General features: G+C 36.0%; 3 protein-coding genes across 10 annotated transcripts; 2 read left to right on the top strand and 1 right to left on the bottom strand.

Annotated features, from left to right (window-relative positions):
* The first annotated feature begins 1199 nt into the window (after positions 1–1199).
* Positions 1200–11063, top strand: LOC105224053 (uncharacterized). Of its 5 annotated transcripts, none has more exons than XM_049449459.1 (6): positions 1200–1393; positions 9285–9358; positions 9419–9623; positions 9816–9887; positions 10446–10629; positions 10689–11063. In XM_049449459.1, exons 2-6 carry the CDS (start codon positions 9301–9303, stop codon positions 10866–10868), a joined length of 699 nt encoding a protein of 232 aa, XP_049305416.1. In that variant the 5' UTR covers positions 1200–1393; positions 9285–9300; the 3' UTR covers positions 10869–11063. The 5 variants fall into 5 exon arrangements, with proteins under 5 accessions (XP_049305416.1, XP_049305414.1, XP_049305424.1 ...); XM_049449457.1 differs by lacking the exon at positions 1200–1393 and adding an exon at positions 2060–2103; XM_049449462.1 differs by lacking the exon at positions 1200–1393 and adding an exon at positions 3751–3950.
* Positions 3562–21040, bottom strand: LOC125776577 (protein GVQW3-like). The gene is made up of 2 exons (XM_049449530.1): positions 20429–21040; positions 3562–4682 (listed from the first exon to the last, which is right to left on the bottom strand). Exons 1-2 carry the CDS (start codon positions 20756–20758, stop codon positions 4353–4355), a joined length of 660 nt encoding a protein of 219 aa, XP_049305487.1. The 5' UTR covers positions 20759–21040; the 3' UTR covers positions 3562–4352.
* Positions 19599–27690, top strand: LOC105224052 (fibroin heavy chain). 4 transcript variants are annotated; one of them, XM_049449360.1, is made up of 6 exons: positions 19608–19778; positions 25230–25242; positions 25385–25402; positions 25573–26717; positions 26787–27340; positions 27408–27690. In XM_049449360.1, the coding sequence occupies exons 1-6, from the start codon at positions 19724–19726 to the stop codon at positions 27558–27560; spliced, it is 1938 nt and encodes a 645-aa protein (XP_049305317.1). In that variant the 5' UTR covers positions 19608–19723; the 3' UTR covers positions 27561–27690. The 4 variants fall into 4 exon arrangements, with proteins under 4 accessions (XP_049305323.1, XP_049305317.1, XP_049305313.1 ...); XM_049449356.1 differs by having other exon boundaries at positions 25227–25242; XM_049449366.1 differs by lacking the exon at positions 25385–25402 and having other exon boundaries at positions 19599–19778; positions 25227–25242.

The following is a 27690-nucleotide window of genomic DNA, read 5'->3' as shown; positions in this document are numbered from 1 at the left end:
TTTTTTATTTTTTTCAATGCTTTATAAAAAGTTTTACAGTGATCTCGGACAGCCACTTTTCACAAGCCTCTTTTGAGTTCAACTTTACACCAACAAGGGCGTTCGCCATGGACAGGAACAGGTGGTAATCACTTGGCGCTATGTCCGGGCTATATGGTGGATGCGATAAAACCTCCCATCCGAGCTCCCGTAGCTTCTGACGAGTCATCAACGAAGTGTGTGGTCTGACGTTGTCCTGGTGGAACACTACACCCTTCCTGTTGGATATTCTGGACGTTTCTGGTCGATCGCCTGTTTCAAGCGGTCCAGTTGTACGCAGTAGTTGGTGGAATTAAGCGTCTGGCCATACGGGAGCAACTGATAGTGGATGATTCCCTTCCAATCTCACGAAAAACACAGCAAAACCTTTCTAGCCGTCAATCCCCGCTTGGCCACTGTTTGGGACGATTTACCGTCCTTCGACTACGACCACGACCATTTTCGCTTGTTATTGTCGCATGTGATCCATTTTTCGCCGCCAGTCACCATCTGCTTCAAAAATGTGTCGAGTTCGTTCCGTTTCAGCAGCATATCGCAGGCGTTGAGTCGGTCCAGAAGGTTTTACAGCTTGCATGGACGGACGTATAGACAGAAAGTCACCCGGATTTCAACTTGTCTCTTCATATATATATTTTGTTTCTTATCAATAATATATACATAACCTTATATCTATCTCGCTTACTTTAAATGAAATGTACAACCTTTAGCTGAACAAAACCATTATACTCAATAGGAAAATGTTGCAGAAGTATAAAAAGTAGGACAGCATTTATAAATCAAATAACTGGATATATATTATAAACACATTTGTTTCTAAATCCGCACATCTAATTTATCCAAGAGCTCTGAAATGAAAAGCGATTTGTTTTGTTTGTTTTGGTTATTGTTTGTGTTTTTTGTTACTCTTCAAATGTATACATATGTACATTTATAAACCTGATATATTCATACACATACATATGTACGTTTAGAAATTTGCACTTATAATACAAGAGTGTAAGTATAAACCAATTTTACCACTGTGAGAGAGAGAGTGAGAACCATTTCTGATCAGTCGAGTGATTGCAGCCTTCTAAACCCGCTTAACGCGCGCTTAATCACCTGCTGGCACCAAAGTCTGTCAATGGGTTAAGATCTTTGCCATTGGCAGTGGCCATAGCTTTTGCCGGGTTTATAAACAGCTGGCCGAATACCTGTTGGACTCAATCGTGCACAAGTTGAAGCGCAGAGAAGACGTTTCCCATTTAGCTTTTCTGCTGAAAAAAGTTCAATCAACAAAAAAACTCAAGTTTCTATAGTGTGTGCAAAGAGTGCAAGGCAAACAGAGCAGCGGAAATAAAGAGAGAGTGAAAAAGTGAGTGCCAAATTTGGAAAATACTAATGACAAAAAATAATTTATTAAATGGTATTGGTAGCTGTTAATTGATAACCGGTAAAATAACATACCTTTTTTCAAAGGTGCGATATGGCAAGTGAAATTGCAACTTTACGACAAGTATGCAACGACGATGTATGTATGAAGACGCATGTGCACCAATATTTTCAGAAGTAAAAATACTTGTTTTTTTTTTTTTGCTTATTTACAAGCTTGTATTTAAAATGCGACGCAGTTTGCTTTCAAGTTTCATATATGTATACCCATATTTGATTTTTTCTATTAAATGCTTCTTTGAATTTTTAAAATTCGTATAAAAAATTAATTTAAAATTAATTATTAATATACATATTTATAAGTAAGTAATTGTAGCGTTTCGCGAAAATAATTAAAGGTTATTGCATTTGTTGTAAATAAGTAAACAAATTCCTTTGAATGCCAGTGTTTGTACATAAATATCAATTCTCGAAAGCAAAAGCTCGCATAGAGATGTTCGCACACAGCTACAAGCATTATACATTTATGTGTAAATATACATATATACATATGTATGTACTTAATTTTATGATTTCATCAAGTTGAGAACATTCAAAATTTCAAATTCAATGATTTTGCATTCACAATAGCACGGCTTTGCTATTTGTTTACTACAAAAGTTTAATGTTATTCAGCAACAGTGTGACGAATATGTTAGTTGTGCGAACAAATTTTTTAAAAATTTCTAAACAGCAACTTTCTAGTTTTAAAAACTAAGCTTAAGATATTTTATTAGCATATTAGTAAAATTTTTAACCACCTTCACAAATTTAATAGAAATGTAGTTATTATTTGATTTCTTTCATTTGCCTATTTAAGCGGTGACCAACGTCGAAAAGTTTACATTATGTTATCGCTTTACTCAAGTGATAATAGCAGTTTCTTTATGTTAGATTTGTGTTGATTTAGCCACTCTTCAAATTCTTGGCGAATCGAAAACATATTTTTCTTATGGTAGGAAGATTTTCTGCCATGACATGACGTCGCCAGTTATTAAGCATGTTTTGTGCTGTCTTCAGTATATGATAGCTCATTTCCTGGCAAACTAGTTTTTAATTGAGAAAATCCGATAATCATATTTGTTTAAAGCATGAAAAAATGTTAACATCAGCTGCTCGAATGCTAATATACCCTTCGCAGGTGCATTTCTTTTAGTAACTACATACATATGTGTTCAGTTTGTATGGCAGCTATATGCTATATTGAGCCGATCTGAACAATTTCTTCGGAGATTACATTGTTGGCTTAGAAAATAATCTGTTCTAAGTTTCGTGACGATATATCGTCAAATGCAAAAGTTTTCTATACAAGAACTTTTTTCCTATCATTCAGTTTGTATGGCAGCGATATGCAATATAGAGCCGATCTGAACAATTTCTTCGGAAATTACAGTGCACAGTACAGAAAATAATTTATACCAAATTTCGTGAATATATCTTGACAAACGCGAAAGTTTTCCATACAAGAACTTGATTCCGATCGTTCAGTTTGTATGGCAGCTATATGTTATAGTGGTCCGATATCGGCAGTTCCGACAAATGAGCAGCTTCTTGAAGAAAAAATGACGTTTGCAAAATTTCAAAACGATATCTTAAAAACTGAGGGACTAGTTCGTATATATACCGACAGACAGACGGACATGGCTAAATCGACTCAGCTCAACATTCCGATCATTTATATATGTAAGTATGTACTTTATAGGGTCTCCGACACTTCCTTCTGCGTGTTACAAACTTCGTGACAAACTTAATATAACCTGTTCAGGGTATAGAAAGATCTAATGGTATCCCATCCGATAGTTTGAAAATGGGTGAAATCGGAATATTATCCCGCTCATCTAAATAAGTTATGTGAAAAACTACTAAAAAAGTGCGATAGGACCTAGTAGAACACAATTTTTAATAAATTACCAAATTACAGATTTGATGATAGAGGAGCCATGTGTTATAACTGTATAACACCGATAAGACACTTTCTTATTCAAAAACTAAACTTTCTAAATTGTCAATAGCATTTTACTAAAAATTTACTATTGAAATCAAAACAAATATGCTAACACATTCAAATTCATATTTATATACATACATATATGCATATAAGTATATACATACATACATATGTATATTCATAATCGCCAACTGGCTCATCGTTCCGCTATAAGCCCGGCCTTAGCTAAGGTTAGCAGCGATTTAGTGAGATGTTCTGATTTTGTGATACGTCATTTCCAGTGGCGCTGCTCTGCCAGTTTTATTTCATTGCTTTACGTAGATTCAGTCAATTTGCAGCATTCTCCGCTAACGAAACAATTAATTTTGTGTATTGTACATAAAGACGCTTCTTGTTCGCTTAAGCAGACAACTTTGTTTCTGTGTTTTCGCATGCGCTAGGTAATTTTTTCGGCTTTGATCTTGAACCAGCATCGTTGTGATCAGCCACCGGAAAGCGCGTTGAACAGGCATACCCTTGAATAGGTTTCATTGTAAAGCTTGGCATTGCTGTCGTAAGTAAGAATGATTTTTTTATATTTATTGATTTTTGTTTTTATTGCTTGTTTTGTTTTTGATTTTCCTGCAAAACTAAAAACGTGCGGTAAATATACATATAGAAGTAACGCCTAAGATGAATTTATACGACAAGATCGTGATTTGTGCACTACATACTTCTATATACATATGTACATAAAAGAACATACATATGTATATAAGAAATATATTTGAATATATGTATGTACGTAAAATTATCAATTACTACAATTTATTCGAAAACATTGATAGCAAGAAAGTTGTCAGTTCAGCGAAATTCATAAATTAAAATTAATAATAATACAAGGTGCGTTCCAAAGTAAACAGGACTTTAAAAAACAAAAACAGAAAAAATGGTTTTTCGGCAAAATCAATTTATTTTATTCGAAATAATCTCCTTCTGCTTCACTACAGCTTTTTGCACGGTCCAAAAGCACGTCGAACGTGTGTTTTAGCTCGTTGACCGGTACGTCCGCCAGTATGCCGGCGCAAGCTTTTTGAATGGCCTCTACGACTGCGTAACGCTTTCCTTTCATGAGCAAATGCATTTTTCCGAAAAGAAAGAAGTCACACGGTGCCATATCAGGTGAATACGGGGAGTGGTTAATGGTTAAAATGTGATTTTTGGTCAAATAATCGTCCTTCGAATGTTGGATTCTGAGCAATTTTTGGTCGTCAGTCAATTTGTGCGGAACAAACCGTGCACACACCTTTCGTAAACCCAAATGTTCCGCCAAAATGCGATAAATCGATGTTTTGGAGATGTTCAATTCCATTTCCATGAATTTCAATGATGATTTCGGCTGATTTTTGATAAATTCACGCACAGTTTCGATGGAATTTCCGGTGATCACGGATTTTGATTGGCCCACATGTTGATCGTCATTTATGTCCTCACGACCACTTTGAAAACGTTGAAACCACTCGTGCACTCTGCTACGGGATAGACAATCATCGCTATAAACTTGTTTCATCAATTGAAACGTTTCGGTAAAAGTTTTACCAATTTTAAAACAAAATTTAATGTTAGCTCTTTATTCGAAGCTCATTTTCGCACTGATAACACAAACATACTGACACTTAAAATGCAATAACTTCACTTCCAATGAATGTCATGAAATTCTGACTAGACAATTGATAAAGATAGCAGATTCTAATACACCAGTCGACATATAGATAGTGCCACCAGGGGGCGCTAGATCCAAAAAGTCCTGTTTACTTTGGAACGCACCTTGTAATTGTAATATGGAAATTTCGCGGGTTTTGGAGCGTTAAAATTTTGTGTATTAAATTGATACACAGACATACATACTTGCCTTGAAGTACGGTAAAAGTTGATTTTTACTACATCAAGCCACATTTTTGTACCACAAATATCGTTTTCATCAAAAATAATGTTTTATTAAAGCTTGTAATATCTTTCTACTTTTCCTGTTTACACAAAGCTCGCATCGCTCGAAATTCTATAAGCCACGAAAAAATACTGCGACACTGGAGTATTGTTACATGGGTCTTTAAAAAGTTAAGTCTAACTAAGCAGTACTTAATTATTCTACTCTCATAGAAACAAACGTTTAATTGGTTTCAGCCGAACTTCCATGTATTAAATCTCAATGGGACAAAAATAAACTTCATTAAATAGAAAACTCGTAATATACATACATACATAGTATGATAGAATTGTTCGAAAAGATCGGAAGGCAATTACGCTTGAATATATGAAAATATGAATAATATTTTTCTAACTATCAGCCATACATCAATTGCCAACTGAATAATATTGTATAATATACTAATGACGACATTCAATTTATTGATTTTCATCATAATTCATGCTCATACTTTTGTTTTTTGAGTTTGTAGTAAACATTTAGTTTGTAATCATTTCTGCTGACAATCAAAATGCTTCAATTCTGCAACTATTACGCAATATCGTTTCATGTGAAATCTGTGTTTTCATAGAATAGAATTCGATTGATAATCAGGGGTGTTGTGCAATCCAAGACAGAATTGCTTAGCTGTCAGCATTGCAAACCAATTCTGATTTTCAATGGTGTCACAGAATCTGATTGGAGTTTTGTCTTTTCGAACATACGCGAAATCAATATTCGAATCAGCTGTTTACTAATTAATTATTATTAAAGTTTTTAATGAGTTCCGAATTAAAGAAAGATTTTAAGAGATAACATTTATCCAATGAATAAACACGCAGTCTTGTAAATCTTGTTTAAGGGCGGAGCCTGCTTTGGAAGCTTAAAATTATTTTTTTTTTATAGAAGCAACGGCCAATTGCTTCCCAAAGGAACAATATAAAAGATTTCGTATCCAAAATATTAGTGAATGTTGTTTAAATACATAACTATAAACCCTAGAAATTTCGCTTTAATCAATTATTTCTTTCCCTCGCAAAAAACTCCTCACAGTTTGCAAAATAACGTGTTCTTAGCTTCTTAATTGAATGCAGACAACGGGAAAATAAAGTAACTGAGTAATCGGTTGTATAGGGGATATGTGACAATGTTATCCGAACTGGCGGGATCTCAAAACTGTATTAAATTTCATTCATATATCTCAAAAACGGTCGAAGATATTTTTACAATCACGAAAAATTAAATTAAACTTAAAATATCGTTGGCTCGAGACCGGTCTTAGACCCATAATATCTTAGGCAAAGTTGTTCAGAATGATCTTTCAAACATTTCCCGCATACGCTATTTAATAGAAAAAAATCGCCCCACTCTAATGAACACTTGTACATATTTACATACATACATATATGGAAGACACTTAAGCAAAGCATTCGCTCGTGTTGGATAAACAGCAATTATAACACGTCATTTTGAACCGGTTAAGGAGACAGCAACAACACTGCTGCCTTCAGCCACCAACATTTCAGTGAAATTAGAGTATAATTTAGTAACTTTTCGAGTGGTTTGGTTTTTCCGTATCATCTCCACGAGGGGTCTATGAATATTCTACTTATGTTATTTTTGTTTTTAGTTTTTCGTTTGGGGTTTACAAAATTGTACGTATTGTCAGTGGTGTTATTCAATAATTTTATATATTTATACATACATATAGTGTGGATGCATGTACCATTTTTTTATATTTTTTTGTATACAGGGGATGACTCGACTTAAAAAATTGTATGATAAATATTAATAGTCAGAGTGTCATCACTAGCAGTTTGTGATAATTCCTCCGTTTGCAATTGATGTATAGGCAGATGGTAAGCAAAATATTCAGGCGTAATTGCATTTCGATCTTTTCAAACAAATCTATCGTGTGTATATTACAAGCTTTTTATATAACTAAGTTTATTTTGTGTCCTCATGAGGTTCCCTATGTAGAAGTTCTACTGAAACCGTAAATAATATGAATATGTCAAAGAACGAAAGTTACTATGAATTATACGAATATTCTTTTGGGGAAACAACTAGAATGATCAGAAAAAAGTTTAAGATTTTATGAGATTTGTCAAACATTATATTTAAGTAAGTACACAAAATTATTTGTGTACATAGTATATGTGTAATAATTATAAATCAAATTTAATTGCATCTTCCATTTCACGAGTATATCTTTTTTTAATTACATGTAATTATAAATAGCATTTTTTGAAACTAAACCTGCACAGAAGTACTTAGCAAACATCACGAACAATTAATTAATGAATGATTGATGATGTGGTATTTTGCAATAAATTGAGCAAATGCTAATGCAGTGCAGCGCAAAATGTTATTTTTCTTAATTTTTGTACATAATGCAAAACACGTTCATTTCTTTTGAAAATCATCCCAATTTCGGTTTTGACATTATGGTATTATTTTAATGTTCGTTAAAAAACCTGTGCATCAAATAAAATATTTTCAACTCTTCAGAGATATAGTGTCTGTACTAATACTACACTTCTTCCCATATAAGGGTTGTATTTGAAAGTACATATCGACATTTCATATCTTTTCAAAATGCTCGACAGAGCATTTGATACTTTACTTAAATTAAGCGCCCATATACCAAATATAAGTATATATGTTTCATCTATTGCAAAAAGTGCCCAAATTTTTAAGTCATTATACTAGAAGGTGTAAGTTAAACCACATTAAAACAAAAACTCGTGAAAGATGTAAGCGTTTTTTAATTGAATACAGACAAGATGCGATGACATCATATTCTAAAATCAACATTAAGTATATAATTAAACATTTGGAATTATGAAGTAATCGTTGAAGCATTCGAATAATATGCACCTATTCGTCTGTCTGTCTGTCCGTCTGTATATATACGAACTAGTCCATCAGTTTTTAAGATGTCGTTTTGAAATTTTGCAAACGTCATTTTCTCTTCAAGAAGTTACTTATTTAACGGAACCGTCGATATCGGACTACTATAACATATAGCTGCCATACAAACTCAACGACCGGAATCAAGTTCTTGTATGAAAAACTTTCATATTTGGTAAGATATACTCACAAAAGTTGGCACAGGTTATTTTCTAAGATAATAACGGAATATACGAAGAAATTGTTGAGATCGGTTAGCTATAGCATATAGCTGCCATATAAATCAAACGATCGGAATCTAGTGCTGGTATGGAAAACTTTTGCATTTGACAAGATATATTCATGAAATTTGGTATAGATTATTTTCTAAGCCAACAATATAATCTCAGAAGAAATTGTTCAGATCGGTTAACTATAACATATAGCTGCCATACAAACCGAACGATCGGAATCTAGTGCTGGTATGGAAAACGTTTGCTTTTGACGTGGTATCTTCACGAAATTTGACATGGATTACTGCTTAAGGCAATAATATAATCTCCGAAAAAATTGTTCAGATCGGATTACTATAGCACATAGTATAGTATTTTTTAATATACTAAATGCTCTGTCGCAATTCCTTGTATGGGAATTTTTTATTGACGCTGTATCTTTACGAAATTCACCATTGATAAATAGCCAAGGAAATTTTACAATATCCAATCATAATGATTGCACCATTCTAGCATACGAATATATGTATGTAGCTGTCATTTAAACTGATCGATAAAAGTGAAGACAAACATACTTTTATATCCTTCTACACGCATGCTGTAAAAAATGCATCTGAACAGTTTGAGTTTTTGCTATACAGCGGCTGATACAGAATTGATACTCAAAACAACCACCACCCCTTGGTTCCGCCACTGTTGCTATATATTACATTTTCTTATTCTGTTGCCGCTCTGTTTCTTACAAGGAAACGTGATAACTGAAATATTTCTATACATTCTATTAAAAAAAAAACAAATATTTATATTTATGTTTCAGACAACTCTCAATCGATATGTGGAAGATTCTATTGGTTTGTACTGTCGCAGTTTTCGTAATGACCGCAGACGGAGGTACACAAATTAAATCGCAAAGCCGATCACAAAATAGACTAAAATCTTCTATTCCATTAGTACGCAATCGCAAGCGATATGCCAGCGGATATGCAGGAAGTAGCTCTGGCAGCTATGCTGGTGCAGGTGGTAGCGCCGGAGGCTATGGCGGTGGTTATGACGACTACGATTACGGATATGCACCCGATTTTGGTTTCATAGATCCATACCTATTCCATCAACAGCTGACTGCCCAAATTCTAGCCAACCATGCCGCACAGCATCAGTGAGTAAACGTCTCTTGATTTTTCTATAATAAATCGCTGAAAACATATAAATGTACATACACATATAAATTTTTACAACATACATATGTAAGACTACTTTTGTTGAAATGGTTTCCTGGTCTCTAACTAATATGCTTTGCTAACTAACTCTCTCATCCATTGAAAGCTCTTTGCTCTATGTATTTTCTTAGCGCTATTGCTTCGGTTTATTCTTCCGGCCAAGCTATGGCCACTGCTGATGCATCTCTTTTGCCTGACGACAAGTAAATTATATTGCATAACTATGGTATAAGGACAGTTTGATTAGTAAATGATGTGAAAAATTTAATTAACTAATAACTTAAAAGGAAAAGTTGCTAAATGATAAAGATTTTATACGGTTTTCCAATTTTGAGTAAGATACCATCACAGAGGTCTAAAATGCATTGATCCAATATTTCAAAGTAGAAGTTTCCTTAAAAGTTCATGAGTTTGTGGTGCTGTTAGTCATATAGCCTAGACATAGCGCCAAGGGATTACCACCTGTTCAAGTTAAACTCAAAAGAGGCTTGTGAATAGTGGCTGTCTGACCTAACTCTTTACTTATGGTACAAATCGGTTACTCTTGAACTTAACTTTTAACTATGACTATGAGAATTGAATTGAAATTTGAGGAAATATTCTTAAAAAATGTTTAGTTTACACTAAAACTAATTTTCCTGAAATTTCATTGACTAATCAAACTGTCCCCTACAGTTGATGAATTAAAATATTTATAAATCATATATTTAAATTGTGAATTTGTCTTAACTTTTATTTCGTGCTTACATATACTATCTCAGACGTATTCAGCAACAAATTGCTCAACAACAGGCGTACTTCCATAATGCTAACCGTCCCACCTACTATGGTGGTGGCAACAGATACGGTGCATCCAATCGTTACGCACCCAATCATGCTATCGCTGCAGCATCCATAGGACCTGGTGGATCTTATCACACTGCCAATATCAGTCCAGAAAATCCGGTAATTAAAAATTGCACAAGAACAATTCTATATATTAAAATGATTGTGTTTTTTTCCAGGATATCCCGAATATAACCAATCGCTTTGGTGGATCATCGTCTCCGGGCGGCTACAAAGGTGTTTCGGTTAGCTCCTTTTCGAGTAGCTCCGACATTAATGGTCAGAAGACAAGTCAGCGGGGCGCGCAGACTACAATCAATGACAATGGCAAAATCACCACATACAGGGTGCAATCTTAAATTCAACGAAATACTTATAAAACAATTTTTTATACTAAATATAAAGCAATACACTATAAGTATTTATTATTAATTGTGTAGCTTTGTAAAGAAATATTCGTGAATGTATATTATTGGGGTAGCTTTAAGCTTCAAATCATTATTTATGTCGGGCAGTCTTGAAATACATAAGCACACATACTTTGTGAGTGAAAATTTTGTATATGATTTTTATGGTACATATTCTTCTTCTTCTATACTGGCGTAGTCACGCGATTATAGCCGAGTTAACAACAGCGCGGCAGTCGTTTCATCTTTTCGCTACGTGGTGCCAATTGGATATTCCAAGCGAAGCCAAGTCTTTTTCCACCTAGTCCTTCCAACGGAGTGAAGGTCTTCCTCTTCCTCTGCTTCCCCCGGCGGGTACAGCGTCGAATACTTTCAGAGTTGGAGTTTTTTCGTCCATCCGGACAACATATCCTAGCCAGCGTAGCCGCTGTCTTTTAATTCGCTGAACAATGTCAATGTCGTCGTATATTTCATACAGCTCATCGTTGCATCGAATGCGATATTCGCCGTGGCCAACGGGCAAAGGACCATAAATCTTTCGCAGAACTTTTCCTCAAAAACTCGCAACGTCGACTCATCAGCTGTTGTCATCGTCCATGCCTCTGCACCATATTGCAGAACGGGAAATCCCCACCTTCTCCTTATAATTCCTCTATAACAATATAAGGCAACCGATGTCTCTCTAACACTTTCCTAAGCAATTGGCCTCGAAGAAAGCTTGCTATCAAAGATAGCCGTAGGTAATTCACATTATCAACAAGTTGAACATTAACCCCGAAATCGGGAAGAGGCATGTTTAGGATCCTATACCTCCTAATGGGTAAAATCATGTCAGATTTAACGGGTGATTTTTTTGAGGTTAGGATTTTCATGCATTAGTATTTGACAGATCACGTGGGATTTCAGACATGGTGTCAAAGAGAAAGATGCTCAGTATGCTTTGACATTTCATCATGAATAGACTTACTAACGAGCAACGCTTGCAAATCATTGAATTTTATTACCAAAATCAGTGTTCGGTTCGAAATGTGTTTCGCGCTTTACGTCCGACAAATTTTGTTCAGCGATGAGGCTCATTTCTGGTTGAATGGCTACGTAAATAAGCAAAATTGCCGCATTTGGGGTGAAGAGCAACCAGAAGCCGTTCAAGAACTGCCCATGCATCCCGAAAAAATGCACTGTTTGGTGTGGTTTGTACGCTGGTGGAATCATTGGACCGTATTTTTTTCAAAGATGCTGTTGGACACAACGTTACGGTGAATGGCGATCGCTATCGTTCGATGCTAACAAACTTTTTGTTGCCAAAAATGGAAGAACTGAACTTGGTTGACATGTGGTTTCAACAAGATGCGCTACATGCCACACAGCTCGCGATTCTATGGCCATTTTGAGGGAAAACTTCGGACAACAATTCATCTCAAGAAATGGACCCGTAAGTTGGCCACCAAGATCATGCGATTTAACGCCTTTAGACTATTTTTTGTGGGGCTACGTCAAGTCTAAAGTCTACAGAAATAAGCCAGCAACTATTCCAGCTTTGGAAGACAACATTTCCGAAGAAATTCGGGCTATTCCGGCCGAAATGCTCGAAAAAGTTGCCCAAAATTGGACTTTCCGAATGGACCACCTAAGACGCAGCCGCGGTCAACATTTAAATGAAATTATCTTCAAAAAGTAAATGTCATGAACCAATCTAACGTTTCAAATAAAGAACCGATGAGATTTTGCAAATTTTTATTATTTTAAAAAAAAGTTATCAAGCTCTTAAAAAATCACCCTTTACTTGAGTTGGCGACTAGGGGGCTTTTATTCACCCAGTTTGATACAACGTTGACACTACATCGCGCAAAGCTTTGTCGATCGACTTGGCTATAGTCATGCTGAGCACTTGACAGTTTACACGTCGGTATTATGTTCCCAACGTACAGATTTATAAGAATCTCCAACGTTTTCTACAGAACGAGTCTAATGGCCCTGAAATCCTTGACATCAAGTCACAGCTCTTTCTGGCTCTTGGTAAAACGCTAACTTAACCAGTCTCCAGTTCTTCAACATATAACCTTCTTTCACAGTTTGCGTAGATGGTGGTCAGCTAATGACACCTTAACCGTCCGTTGCAGTTCCGCCGGTATGATGCCATCAGGGCCCGGGTACTTGATAGCTTTGAAGGAATTCAGCGCCCAGGTAAGTGAACGTCTATCCAAAAGGTTCAAGAAATACGACTTTTCGCTAGAATGCGAATAAAGCATTACAGTGCTCTAAAGTTCCGAATTCGGACTTGTACATAGTGCCTTATACTGCGCATAGAACCACTTTTACGGACTTTATTGAAGAGACTTAAAGTCTTCTGCTCTAACGTTAAAAATGCGTTAAATCAGATAGAGGCTTCCCATATTCGGCATATACTTAATACAAAGATTTCTCAACGGTCGGTTTCCTTTACATTATCTTTGTGAAAACGGGAGGGCGTATTTTACTAGTAAGAGTTTGTTTTGCGCATATCGGACAACAACTGTTCAAACCTAAAGATAACGAATATATTATATATGAACGCCAGTTCCTACAGCGAACATTTGTCGAAAATATCGGCCAATTTGTGAGACATATATTGAAAGTCGAAGCAAATTCTTTCCTGAAAACAGTATGCTTGTATGCCAAAGATGTGAGTTATATGTATATTTTGAATTATTATTGAACGACGAACCATTTCCAGGACCGCCATCAACATCAACAAAATAAAGAAAATTCTACTTGAGAATCAACGATTAACAGTCAAACTTGGAATATCGGAAGACACAGTTATTTAGACAGCTGCCCTACTTCAAGTCTCAGTTGCCGCTCTCGCGAATTTCAAAATATTTCGAATTTTGCCAACGACAGTAGAGAGGAGTGATGCCACTAATATGTTTGACTACATACAAAATGGAAAGCTGTGTTATTTTGTGTACATGCCGGCCATTGTTATGTCGCTGCCTTCTTACGTCGCTTCACGACGTCATTTACAAATTACTATCTTGCAGTCATGTCGTGGCGCTCTCTATGTATTCCACACATATGTAATTCTAGGAAATATTAAAAATATTGTATAATCCTTGCGGGTACTATCGGAAAACAAAACAACTGTGCTAAGTTATTGAGCTATAATCTCTTGAATTCATGAATCTACTTCGCATAAAGCTATATGTGTGGGTGCGTAGAGCATAAGTGAAGTCGTACGAGTATCAATGAAATTAGCTAAGTGTTTTAAAAATAGCAACTGATAGAGGACAATAATAAAAATATAAAAAAAAATTGTCTCATCCAAAGCGTTAGACATATTATTATTATTATTACCGATGGTATACAAATGCGTATTTGTTATGTATGTACAACATTCATACATGCCATATGTATGTATGTATTATACCTATGTGTACTCTCGTTTCCGCTGATTTATTTTTATACTTTTGCAACATGTTGCTAGAGTGTATAATAGTTTTGTTCACATAACGGTTGTCATTTTTAATGTAAATGAAAATATATAAAAAAAATAAAAAATATAATTTTTTCATCGCATGACAGTCTCTTACATTTCGAGCTCATTTTGTAAAGCTCACTAACCTTTAAATAACATGTCATTAATTTTAAATAAAAAATGTCTATACCGCAAAAAGTACCGCTATAAAAAGTATAGTCAAATTTGCACAATACCTGAAAATTTTCAGTGGTAAGGTATGCATGGCCATGATTGCACAAACATAATAGAAATATTTTCGAACTTCCAGTTGACTTTATACCGCATACTATGTACCACTATTTACCCGGTTTTATTCCTAGAAAGTTCCAAAAATATGAAATATTCGGTTACACCTGCACTTAGCGCTTCCTTACTTGTTATTTGTTCGAACAAATTTTTAAAGTCAAGGCTTTCGTTCATTATCAATTTGTGAATAAGTAAACAAATAAAAAAGCACTAAATTAACTACAGACAAATAGTAAAGTTATATGATATATGAATTAAATTTTTACACTTCATTGGTTCTTCTTGTTTAATTCGACAAAAATTCATAAATTCGCCATAGACAAGAACAGATGGTAATCACTTGGCGCTATGTGCGGGCTATATGGGGATAAAACCCCCCATTCGAGCTATCGTAGCTTCTGACGAGTCATCAACGAAGTTTGTGGTCTGACGTTGGCCTTATGGAACACTACACCCTTCAGGTTGGCCAATTCTGGACGCTTCTGGTCGATCGCCTGCTTCAAGCGGTCCAGTTGTTCGCAGTAGATGGTAGAATTAAGCGTCTGGTCATGCGAGAGCAGCTTATAGTGGATGATTCTCTTTCAGTCCTATCAAACACACAGCAAAACCTTCCTGGTCGTCAATCCCGGCCGTCAACCGTCGTAACAGGTTTTCCGCTGGGTGGCTTAACCATGGTGTCGTTTTCACCCGCTCTGAATCGTCGAAACCATTCCTCCGCAGTCGGAAGTGATATAGTACCATCCCGCAAAACACCATTAATCTCACGGAACGTTTCTCTAACGGACTTGCCTTTCACAAAGGAAAACTTTAAAATAGCGCGAATTTCGGTATTAGTGAACTTTTATGTTTACACGTCTATAACTGTTGAACGCAATATCCAAACTAATCATGCATAGCGTCGTTTTGTAGATTATGTCAAGACTTTTCAAAGGTGTTTAGTATTGGCAGATACGAGCTTGGTAGCGCTTTATACGTATCCTTTAAAACCGAAAACACATACATACGTACATATGCCGACCAAATTGTTGAACATTTTAGAATCATCGGTACGCCTGTCCTAGACTTCATTTGTGAAACATTCGCTTTTGGACAAATAACCGAAAAACCATATAATAACAGGATATCAATTTGAAATCTTTTGACACAAAAAGTAAAATAAAAAGTTAAGTTAACGATCCATGAAACTGCTGCTACGTGGCGCTGATAACCTTGATTATGTGGGCAAAGTTTTTTCTGTATTAAATTTCATTGTATTTTTCCAGTTCTTCTTTAATTAAGTACCGTTGCTATCAAGCCCAAGGAATTGGTGATAAGATTCACCATGACATAAATATGGTGAAGGCTGTTCTGAATTGCAGAAAGCGGAATGTTGCTATGTACTCTTATATCCATACTTATATATATAGATTTAGTAAAGCAGACAAAAATGTTTAACGAATCCGGATCTAATTTAAGAACATCCTCAGGTAGCAGTCACTTCAAACTTGCTAATGGGCGACTGATTACACTGTACACAGAAAAAAAAAAGTTCTGCATTTGTTTTTATGTATACAGTCTGTCAAGTAAGAGCGTGGTTGACTTTACCGACAGTTAGTGAAAAATTTCCTTCGCGAGCCGATAGAGGGAAGCTTTGTCCTTGATGGATTGTCAACAAAGGTTCCGTAGTCGTTGATCTTTTGAAAGAGAATCACGTTAAACACCACGAGTGCTAAGTACGCGTCGCGCTACGAAGCTGTGTTCCTTTGCAGCATCCACCCGAAAGGTCCCAAAATTTCGAAATCAGCGGCTGCTAAATATATGAGAAAGTCCAAGGCATTTGTACATAAATGGATACAGCAATAATAGTGGCTAAAAATGTCGCAGATTTACCAGAACGTGGTTCGTTAGGAAAAGTGAACAAAAAAGATGAAAAAATGATAGTGAATCTGTTTTCGCGGAATCCTGCTTTAACACTGCGGCAAGGACAAGCAAATTTAATGATAAAAGGCTTAGATATATATCTCACGAAACTATCCGAACCCTTCTTCATACTCATGATCTGAAATGGCGCAACACAATGAAGAAGCTTCTGTTGACTGAAAAACGTGTGACAAAGCGACTCGCTTGGGCGCATGAGAATAGTGATAGAGATTTTGAAAATGCCATTTTTACTTATTATTTTCTATATGGGCACGTTCTGTCCTCACACGAGCCTGGCCAACTTCCACCAATAGGCTTGTTCAGCGGACCGTAAAACATGGAATAAAGGTGCATCTTTGGGGCTGCTTCTCAAAGCAGGGATTCGGCACTTTGTACCTCTTTACTGACAACCTAAATGCCGAGAAAATGATAAAAATCTACAAAAAGGCTTTACTGCTATCTGCCAAACGATGGTTCATCAGAAAAAATTAAGATTGGATTCTGCAGAAGGACAACGATCCTAAACACCGCAGCAAGCTCTGTACTCAGTGGAAAACTCAATCTGGCATCGTTACATTGGATTGGCCGTCGCAGTCGCCCGATGCAAACCCTATTGAAAATGTGTGGGCATATATTAAACAGAAGCTTCGTGCTTACGAAATTCGTCGGATCTGGAGATACTTGCCACTAGAATACGCCGTCAAATTAGTAGAAAGCATGCCTCGGAGATGCCAGGCAATTATCGACGCCGGGGGTGACTGGACATATTATTGTCCAAATTGCGTCATTGTTTGTAATGTGTACAATGTACACATATACACAATGTATATCAATATGAAAGTTTCATAAAATAATTTTTTTTTATAAATTACGCGACCACGCTCTTACTTGACAGACTGTAATATAAAAATGGAAAAATTCAGCTCAATAAAACACACAAAAATTTTACATAAAAAAAATTTTTATTAATCCATTTAATATTCATTCTTACAATAGACATTTTTAAATAGATAGAATGTTTAAATTTCTATAGTTTTCTTTTTCCTGTTTCTCCAGAGACGCTTGATATGAACAATCAGGCTTACCCAGCTGTTGCTTTAGCAAGAAGTGGTGTATTTCGGTGTCCTCCTGGCCAAAACGTCAATGCCAAATTTAAAGTAAAAGTCCTCAGGAGACTCAAACGAAGGGTCAATCGGGTCCGAGAAGACATCGCAGCCGCGGAAGTTGCACCACGGCAACGCCCCGGCTCACACCGCCTTTCTTGTGAATAGCTATATAACCAAGGCCGGCATTCCAACGCTTTCACACCCACCCTACAGCCCAGATGTGGTGCTCCCGGACTTTTTTTTGCTTCCTTGCCTGGAAAGGCCAATGAATGCTTGTCTTTCTGAGACAACAGAGGGGATCCAAGCAGCATGCACCTCGGCTCTCAAGGCTATTCCGTGACGCCTTCAATGAGCAGAAGAGCGTATTTTGAAAGTTTTAGTATAGCATATGTATATATATATATACATATATATGTCCATGTCCGTCTGTCTGTATATACACGAACTAGTCCCTCAGTTTTTAAGATATCGTTTTAAAATTTTGCAAACGTCATTTTCTATTCAAGAAGCTGCTCATTTGTCGGAATTGCTGATACCGAACCAATAAAACATATAGCTGCCATACAAACTAAACGATTGGAATCAAGTACTTGTATGGAAAACTTTCAAATTTGACAAGGTATCTTCACAAAAGTTGCCACAGGTTATTTGCTAAGGTAATTATGTAATATACGAAGAAATTATTCAGATCGGCTTACTATAGCATATAGCTACCATACGAACCGCACGATCGAAATCAAGGGCTTAAGTCTTAGTCCGGGCAAACCCTGTATTTTGATTTGGTTCAGGAAAATGTTCATTATAGATTTTGGGTTGTATTTTTAAACGAACAAAATTCGTTTTTAATATAAAACTAATAATTGGTAGAATAACTGCCTTACACTAATGTAAATATATGTGCTATATTTTGTCATGAAGGATGCGAGTGGCAATAAATAGAATTCTCCTTGCACTTAACGTTCAGATGACTACAAAATTAAATGTGTATACATAAACATATTAAAATAGAATCATTGTCATATATACATACATAATATACATATGTATATACAACTCTACTTAAGTACGAGTGCTATACTACATAATAATAATATTCCATAATACATGCGTGTACAAGTACATATGTACAGTACACTCGCAGTAACTTGAACAAATAAAATCCAAGTGAGCTCACGTTAAAAAAGTCGGTCATCTTTTTCAGCTGTTTTTTTTCTAACAGCTTAAGAACTGCTGTTTCCCTTAAGCGGCTAAGTACATTGATATATTTTATATTCAATTGCCTCTCATGCCGGCAGTTTCTCTATTTCACTTTTCAACCATTGATTGTGAAATTTCTACCCATAAAGTTTGAAAAACAAGTATTTGCTTGTCCTTTCTAGGTGTGGCGTAGGATTCTCTAGTATTCTTATCAATGTCAGGGAATTGCCCGAACTTTAAATATCAAATTTAATGTATTTCAGAGTTTATGTGATGGAAAAAAATTTCTTCACGCTACCGAGCCTTCAGAGTTTGCTCACGATACAGAGTAGTCATACAAGAAAAAAGTGTGTTCACGTTAAGCGCTGTTCACGTTAGACGATGTTCATGTTACTGCCAGTGCACTGTATATAGCTAATCTGGTACTCTATAGTAGCTGAGATGAATATTTATTATCTTCGATGGAGGTTTTTTGTTCTAGGTCAAAAGGTATTAATTAATTTCAGTTTCATCGTTCAAAGTCATACTTGATTACATACTCACAGTACATAGAATATGTACATATATATATGTATGTGTCTATTGTGACCAACAATGCGATCCGCTCTATTTCCAACACAACACCATCGAGTTCCTTATCAGAACACTGTTTTGAGATCTCCTGAAAATACTCACACCAGCATTCGTACATACGTACATGTGTATAAAAAGCTTGAGAAGAACTCCGAGCCATAAGTTGTAAACCTTTATAACATTCACTTTTCAATTCATTAATAAAAAGTTTGCGACGTTGAGAAGACGTTGTGGTGCCCCAAAAGATTTTATAAAAAGTGAAAAGTTAATTATATTGTGTAAACACAAAGATGAAGGTATTCACAGCCATTGTTTTGGCAATCTGTGTCTGCGTAGTCTCTGCAGGTAAATTAACAAAATTCATATTAATGAAGACCCAAATCGTTTACTTTGATATAAAAAAAAAACATATTTCGTATATTAAGCAAGTTGCAAACGGGAGTTAACAAAAATAAAAACTGAATTAAAATTAGTATGTTATTCTAAATGAATTTAAACAGCATACGAAGAGAGGTTTATTATCCTGGCGTATAATAATAAAAATGGAATTATGAGAAAGAATTGACTGATTTTGATTGTTTCTTTGATGAGCCAACTTTTTCAAATAAAAATATATCATCGGAATAATTAAAGTAGATATTTTATTATACAAACATACAATATATATAGTATATAATATTATTTGAACGAAATTGTTCATTAGGCATATCAAATTGCGAGTTTTTAGACAAGGTATAATAGTTTTGTGCACCTAATGGATGAGTATACATAGAGAGAGCCTTTTGAATGGCCTCTACGTTGGCATAACGCTTTTCTTTCATGGAAAAATGCATTTTTCCGAAAAGGAAGAAGTCGCACGGTGCCATATCAGGTGAAAACGGGGAGTGGTTAACGGTTAAAATGTGATTTTTGGTCAAATAATCGTCCTTCGAATGTTGGATTCTGAGCAATTTTTGGTCGTCAGTCAATTTGTGCGGAACAAACCGTGCACACACCTTTCGTAAGCCCAAATGTTCGGTCAAAATGCGATAAATCGATGTTTTGGAGATGTTCAATTCCATTTCCATGAATTTCAATGATGATTTCGGCTGATTTTTGATGAATTCACGCACAGTTTCGATGGAATTTCCGGTGATCACGGATTTTGATTGGCACACATGTTGATCGTCATTTATATCCTCACGACCTCTTTGAAAACGTTGAAACCACTCGTGCATACTGCTACGGAATAGAAAATCATCGCCATAAACTTGTTTCATCAATTCGGTAAAATTTTTACCAATTTTACAACAAAATATAATGTTGTCTCTTTGTTCGAAGCTCATTTTCGCACCGATAACACAAACATACTGACACTTAAAACGCAATAACTTCACTTCCAATCAATGAAATATCATGAAATTCTCATTGGACAATCGATAAAGATAGCAGATTCTAACGCACCAGTCGACATATAGATGGTGCTAGATTCAAAAAATTCTGTTTACTTTGGAACGGCTCTTGTACAGCAGACTTTATGCCTCATATGGCGATCAGTAATGTGTTATCTTCATAAAATGGCATGGAAACATGTCCGCGAATATACTTAAGTAATGCCAGAAGCTAACGCAATTAGGCCAGACCTGTTTTTAGCCCAAATATACATATCGGCTGATTTCCGACTTCAGCTGACCACTGACTATAAGCCGTTTATGTTGGTCAAACTAAGTAATATTTCAAAAAAATTAAGAGGATTTCATAAAAATAATATGATTTAGACCGTGGTCTAACCTCTATATTCCTGGTATAATGATTCACGTTTCACTAGTTGATATTTTATTTATACACCAGATATATTTATTGTATCCACATGGAGTTTATATCACATATATCTCATTTGAGTCTACTAAGTTGACTTGAATACCAATATTTCTTGCATGAAGCAAACTATGTATACAAAAACGTTTGTAATTCTTTCACATTTTCGTCGAATAATGATTATGGAATTCTTTTGAACAATTTTTTATTAAATCTACATTTTTGCCAACACCTAAATATGTTTCCCCGGCCCCGGGTTTGATCCAAACAATTAACGAGTGCATAAACTATTCCTCCCTTACTTGTTTCTTTTAAAATCACGCGACTGTAATTATTGTTTACCCGAAATTTAATTATAAGTTTTCAATGAATTTTTTTTCGTAGTGCTATTGGTTTCAACAGTGTAGTTAAAAGTTATTATTCCTATAGTTGACCATAAAAGAGCCATAGAACTGTATGCTATAATACTCGTAATAAGGTACAAAAACGAAGTAACAGTCAGCCTTTCATGCTGAACATACATATATTTCTTTATTAAAATGCATTATACGCGTAAAAATATTCTTTAAAATTCAAAAGTACATGCATTTACGTACGCAAGATTAGGTCCATACGTGTGCAAAGCAACTAAATGTCGTATCATTTTGGTTTCGATTACTGATAACTTTTGACCTTGGCAGACAATCTCGCCAATGCAGTAATGCCGGACGTACATTGCTCCGTATAGTCGAGTATATACATACATACATATTTACATATACTATTTTTCTTGGTATATTAGGTAAGCATATATAGATTATTATGTAATTAGTTAGTTTGCTTAATCTATTTCTGAGCGACGCTACATAAAAGATAGAGAGAAATTATACTGAATTAACTGCGCCAGTTGAGATTTTTTTGTTTACATAACATACATATGTACATACATACATCATTACAAAATATCAATTTTAAAGCAATGTTTCCAACATATGGCAAGGGTCTTAAAATACCTAATCCCGTATCCTCAACACCTAACCCCGTATCATCAACATATGAATGTCCCAAAGTGGCTGAAAAGTCCTTGGCAAGGAAATGAAATGGCGTTTTTTTAATTAAAAAATTGTTTTTTTATTCGATATAATCTATAGCTATAGCAATGCCTTTGTCGTGAGAGTATTTCATCTAAACCAAATAAAAAATTTGAGTGATATATTTGTGTTGTGGGTCGCTATTTGATTCCAAATATAGAGAAAAAGAAATAAAATATAAAATGTTAGTTAGAAATTTTTTCTTATCAGAAAACAATCTTTTATAAAAACATGAGATTATCTTTTGTTCATTGTAAATAAAGATAGCAAAGGTGGCTTAACTTCGATACTAAAAACTCGAAAACGATTAGATGACATATCATGATAACTGTTTACTGTTTAACAATCTTTTGACACTTGAATATACTTTAGTGCTTGCTGTTGAATCTTTCGGTCAACCCAAAGGCTTTTAAGGCCATATTCATACATACAGTTTATTGTTAGTTTTGATACACATATGTAACTATAATCCTTGAACTATCTTATGGTTTAGTTAACATTTTTCGATTTTTAGAAATACCTAAACTCATTAAACAGGCTTAGAAATTATTCGCAAATATCATCTGCAATACTCTTAAGATCTCCCGAAAGTCTTTTTAAGCAAGGCTGTATGGAATTTTCATAGGTTTTTTATTACAAACCATCTATGAAAATTCCATAGAGCCTTATTTAAAAAGGCGAATAACTCGAGAAGTATTAATGATATCAATTTTGCGCTTAGACCTTTTTTGTAGAAAATAAAAATTCCTACAAGTTCGTCACGAACATTTTTTCTGTAGCTCTTGTCATTTACGAGATATATACAAAAAAATGTGAACTGCGTTGGAAAAATCAGGTTTAGAGCCCCGTACTACCTCGGTGGTGTGAGTTACGACTTTGTTGCAATGGGCACTTTTGTAGAGTGTACAATTCCGAGGAATATGCGTCTAAAGTCACTGGCATAAAATACCTCTGAGCTATAGAAATTTAAAGATAACAAGTAAGGAAGGGCTAAGTACGGGTGTCACCGAACATTTTTATACTCTCGCATGATAAAGTGATAATCGAGATTTCATTATCCGTCATTTTCATATTTTTTTTATTTTGGTTTCTAATGTATATATTATAGAGAGAAGGCATCAGACGGAATTCAAAATAGCGTTATATTGGAGGAAGGCGTGGTTGTGAACCGATTGCACCCATATTTCGGACATGTCATCAGAGTGCTAAGAAAATATTATATACCGAATTTCATTGAAATCGGTAGAGTAGTTCCTGAGTTATGGTTTTTGGTCCATAAGTGGGCGACGACACGCCCATTTTTAATTTTTAAAACAAACCTGGGTGCAGCTTCCTTCTGCCATTTTTTCCGTGAAATTTTGTGTTTCTGACGTTTTTTTTTAGTCGGTTAACGCACTTTTAGTGATTTTCAACATAACCTTTGTATGGAAGGTGGGCGTGGTTATTATCCGATTTCTTCCATTTTTGAACTGTATATGAAATGCGTGAAGGAAACGACTCTATAGAGTTTGGTTGACATAGCTATAGTAGTTTCCGAGATATGTACAAAAAACTTAATAGGGGGCGGGGCCACGCCCACTTTTCCAAAAAGATTACGTCCAAATATGCTCCTCCCTAATGTGATCCTTTGTGCCAAATTTCACTTTAATATCTTTATTTATGGCTTAGTTATGACACTTTATATGTTTTCGGTTTCCGCCATTTTGTGGGCGTGGCAGTGGGCCGATTTTGCCCATCTTCGAACTTAACCTTCTTATGGAGCCAAGAAATACGTGTACCAAGTTTCATCATGATATCTCAATTTTTACTCAAGTTACAGCTTGCACGGACGGACGGACAGACGGACGGACGGACGGACAGACAGACATCCGGATTTCAACTCTACTCGTCACCCTGATCACTTTGGTATATATAACCCTATATCTGACTCTTTTAGTTTTAGGACTTACAAACAACCGTTATGTGAACAAAACTATAATACTCTCCTTAGCAACTTTTGTTGCGAGAGTATAAAAAATCACGGTTGTCGTGTATTTTCAAGGGAAAATTTTTGGATGCCTAGGTTCAGTTCTTAAAGTTAATATTAAGAGGTCCAATTTTCAAGGAATTTTTTCAGGGTATTTTCAAGGAAATTTCATGACGAAAAAATGAATAGTTTACAAAAAAACACCCCAGTATATATACATAAATGATCAGGATGATGAGAACTGTTGAAATATTGACTGATAACGATAACTTGAGTAAAAATTAAGATACGTTAATGATGATACACGTGTTCCTGGCAAAAAAGTATGGACAAATTCGTAGATGGGGGTAATTGGATGACTGCCACGCCCACAAGACGCCGTTAATCGAAAACCAATGCAGTGTCATAACTGAGCTTCATAGTAAAGCAAAGGCTGTTATTTACTACAAAAAATTGCATTAAGAAGGGACATTTATACTTTTCAAAGTGGGCGTGGCCCCGCCCTATAATAAGTTGAATGTATATATCTTCTAAACCATTCAAGCCATAATAACCAATTACGTTGGAAGCATAACTTTTTGAGATCTACTCACCCTGTGAAAATGTATGAAATCGGATTATAACCCCAACCTCTCCCCATACAAATGTTTTATTTAAAAACTACTAAAACTGCAATAAACTAATAACTGAATGGCCCAAAGACAATAAATTTTACTGTCAGGAGGATGCAAGAGGAGAAATCAAGCGCTAATGAATATATTCGGATAAATTTGCACAAAGAATGGATAGAAACTTGCCCTTGACCCCATAAAACTAACAAACTTTCATCCCGACAACTTGCTAAAGTACGAAATGTTCGGTTATATACGCACTTAACCATCCTTACTTGTTTATAATTATATAAGCATATTGAATTGTGAAGCAATTAAATTTATTACAACAATATTTCTTTTTTTTCAGAAGAGCTCGAGAACAGGTAAAATTATACTCATGTGGTAATCTCATAATCATGGAAATGTTTTACTTTTTATATCTATGTACATAGTTTTCTAACTTTTTTCGTCTTAAAACAAATTTAATAACATGTGTTTACTTCAATCTCTTTATTCCTTTTTAAGGCGTGATTTTCACAAATTGTAAGTACCTAAACAATAAAGGAATAATTTAGTCACGTTTATCTATATTCCTAATTGGCTTGGTACAAAATTTTCTAAAACAAAATATTGGTTTCGTTAAATTATAATACTAATGTTGAATAAAATCTAAACAAACATGTTTATTAAAATACTTGCCTTATCGCCTTTAGACACTACAGTCAACACCAACAAACTGTTCAAGAGGCTAAACAAAAGTTAGGTGACGTAGCTTCCTTTGAAGAGGTCAGCTCTTATGGTGGTGTGGGCACTGTCGGACTTTCTGGTGGTAACAGCGGCTATGGCAGCAGTGGTTATGGCAGCAGCAGCTACGGTAGCGGTGGTTATTCTGGTCTACAAAGTTCAGCTGGTCTTCAAAGTTCAGCTGGTCTTTCAGCTCTTTCGGCTGCTGAATTGGCAAGTGCTTCATCTTTCGGTGCATCCAGTAACAGCGCTGCCTCGTTCGGTGCAAGTCAATCAGCGAGTTTTGGTTCATCATTCGGCGCTAACTCAAACTTTGCCGCCGGTGCCAGCAACGGAGCTTCTGTTGTGATACCGGTCTCAGGTGGTGCATCAAACAGTTTTTCAGAACAAACCGAAAATGTTCATCAGCAAGTCATACCGGAAGTCGTCGCTTCGGGCAGTGGCTCCAGTGGTCATGAAAGTTATATCCACCATGAAGAACGCCGAACTGAAAGTCAACCTGTCGTTGCTTATACCGCACCTGTTGGTGGCTCTGAAAACTATGTTCACCACGAGGAACGTCGTGTACAATCGCAAACTGCAACACCAATAGTTACATATGCACCATCGGGTGGCCACGAAAGCTATGTACATCATGAGGAACGTCGTACACAAAGCCAACCTGTTATTCAGTACACGGCACCAAGTGGGGGCTCTGAAAACTACTATCGCCATGAAGAACGTCGCGTTGCTGCCCAGCCTGTTATTCAATACACTTTGCCCAGCGGTGGTGCTGAAAACTATGTTCACCACGAAGAAAGACGCGTACAAAGCCAAGCAGTGCCTGTAATTCAATACACCGCACCATCGGGTGGCTCCGAAAAATACGTAACCATTAAAGAAGAACGCATTCAACAAGCTGCACCCGTTCAAATAATTGCTCCTTCAGGTCATGAGTCATATGTTAAGTATCGTAAAGTAACCACTGCAGCTCAACCTCAAGTTATTGTACCATCAGTTGGTGGCTCCCACTCATCTTACGTTCAACACTCTGCTGCTTCAAACACAGCTTCGCAATTAAGCAATCTGTTAAGTGGTGGATTGACTACAGGGCAAACAGGTTTCGGTAGTCTTGGTATGGTTCAAAAATATTATTATTTATCCTAAAAAACTGAAACTTTATTCCACCCATATCTTATTTTAGGTTCAGGTGCTCTTACAGCTGCCAATTCTGGCTTTGGTTCCCAAAGTCATTTTGGCGCCCAAAGCGGCTTCGGTGCTCAAAGTGGATACAGCGCTCATCATGGATTTGGTGCTCAAAGCCAATTTGGAGCACAACATGGTGCAAGCAGTGGATTCGGTGCGGCCAGCAATGCTGCGCTTACACAGGGTGCTGGTTTCGGCAGTGGCTTTGGCGCACAATCCAAATTTGGCTCACAATTTGGTGCTGAATCTAGCTTTAACTCTAAATTCGGTTCAAGTTTTGGTGCAGATTCTTCATTCGGTGCAGGTTCAGGTTTGTCTGCTGGTGCAGGTTCTTCAGGCTTGCATCATTACATTGCCGAATCCGAGCGTTTGGCTAAAGCGCAGGCCCAAGATATAGGCTACGGTGGCGTACGCTCTGGCGGCAGTCAATTGGCTGACTTGTCAGCAGGTTATGGTAGCAATGCCGGTCTTTCAGGCGGTTTTGGCGGTTCTGCTGGTGGTTTTAAAACTAAATCTTGGGAAAAGGCTTCGAAATGGTCTTCACAATCAGAGGTAAGAATTTTCTTACTTCTGCGATGAGCTTTCAATCATATTTTATTTATCTTTTTATTTCTAACAGTTTGGTCCCGATGGACAAGTAAAAAATTTTAAAGAACTTTCGACTGGTGAAAGCGAGAACTACGACATCAACGGCAAGCGCGTAGGCTACAAGGCAGCCACGACAACATTGGATGATAACGGCAAAGTCAGCAGCTACAGTCTTCATACATAAGCTTCACTCCTGCTGTATAGTTGAAATACTTTTATGTGTTCTTTTACGCTAAGCTAAATCGCGTTTTTTTAATTCAATGTAAACATATAAAATACACTTTCGAAAATAAACGAAAATCTGTAAGATAAAA

This window comes from Bactrocera dorsalis, chromosome 1, assembly GCF_023373825.1.
Source record: "Bactrocera dorsalis isolate Fly_Bdor chromosome 1, ASM2337382v1, whole genome shotgun sequence".
In the NCBI taxonomy this organism is placed as follows: Eukaryota; Metazoa; Arthropoda; class Insecta; order Diptera; family Tephritidae; genus Bactrocera; species Bactrocera dorsalis.
The sequence above is the reverse complement of the archived record's forward strand: the minus strand, read 5'-3'. Positions and strand labels throughout refer to the sequence as shown.

Excerpts from the sequence above, each read along its gene's own strand:
- LOC105224053 (XM_049449457.1), top strand. The coding sequence starts at position 2,075 with ATGTTATTCAGCAACAGTGTGACGAATAT. Across the intron at positions 9,359-9,418 it reads CGTAATGACCGCAGACGGAG|TACGCAATCGCAAGCGATAT; the intron begins GTACACAAATTA and ends CTATTCCATTAG. Across the intron at positions 9,888-10,445 it reads TCTCTTTTGCCTGACGACAA|ACGTATTCAGCAACAAATTG; the intron begins GTAAATTATATT and ends ATACTATCTCAG.
- LOC105224052 (XM_049449356.1), top strand. The coding sequence starts at position 19,724 with ATGAAGGTATTCACAGCCATTGTTTTGGCAATCTGTGTCTGCGTAGTC. Across the intron at positions 26,718-26,786 it reads AACAGGTTTCGGTAGTCTTG|GTTCAGGTGCTCTTACAGCT; the intron begins GTATGGTTCAAA and ends ATCTTATTTTAG. Across the intron at positions 27,341-27,407 it reads AATGGTCTTCACAATCAGAG|TTTGGTCCCGATGGACAAGT; the intron begins GTAAGAATTTTC and ends TATTTCTAACAG.
- LOC125776577 (XM_049449530.1), bottom strand. The coding sequence starts at position 20,758 with ATGAGCTTCGAACAAAGAGACAACATTATATTTTGTTGTAAAATTGGT. Across the intron at positions 4,683-20,428 it reads AACATTTGGGCTTACGAAAG|GTGTGTGCACGGTTTGTTCC; the intron begins GTGTGTGCACGG and ends GGTTTACGAAAG.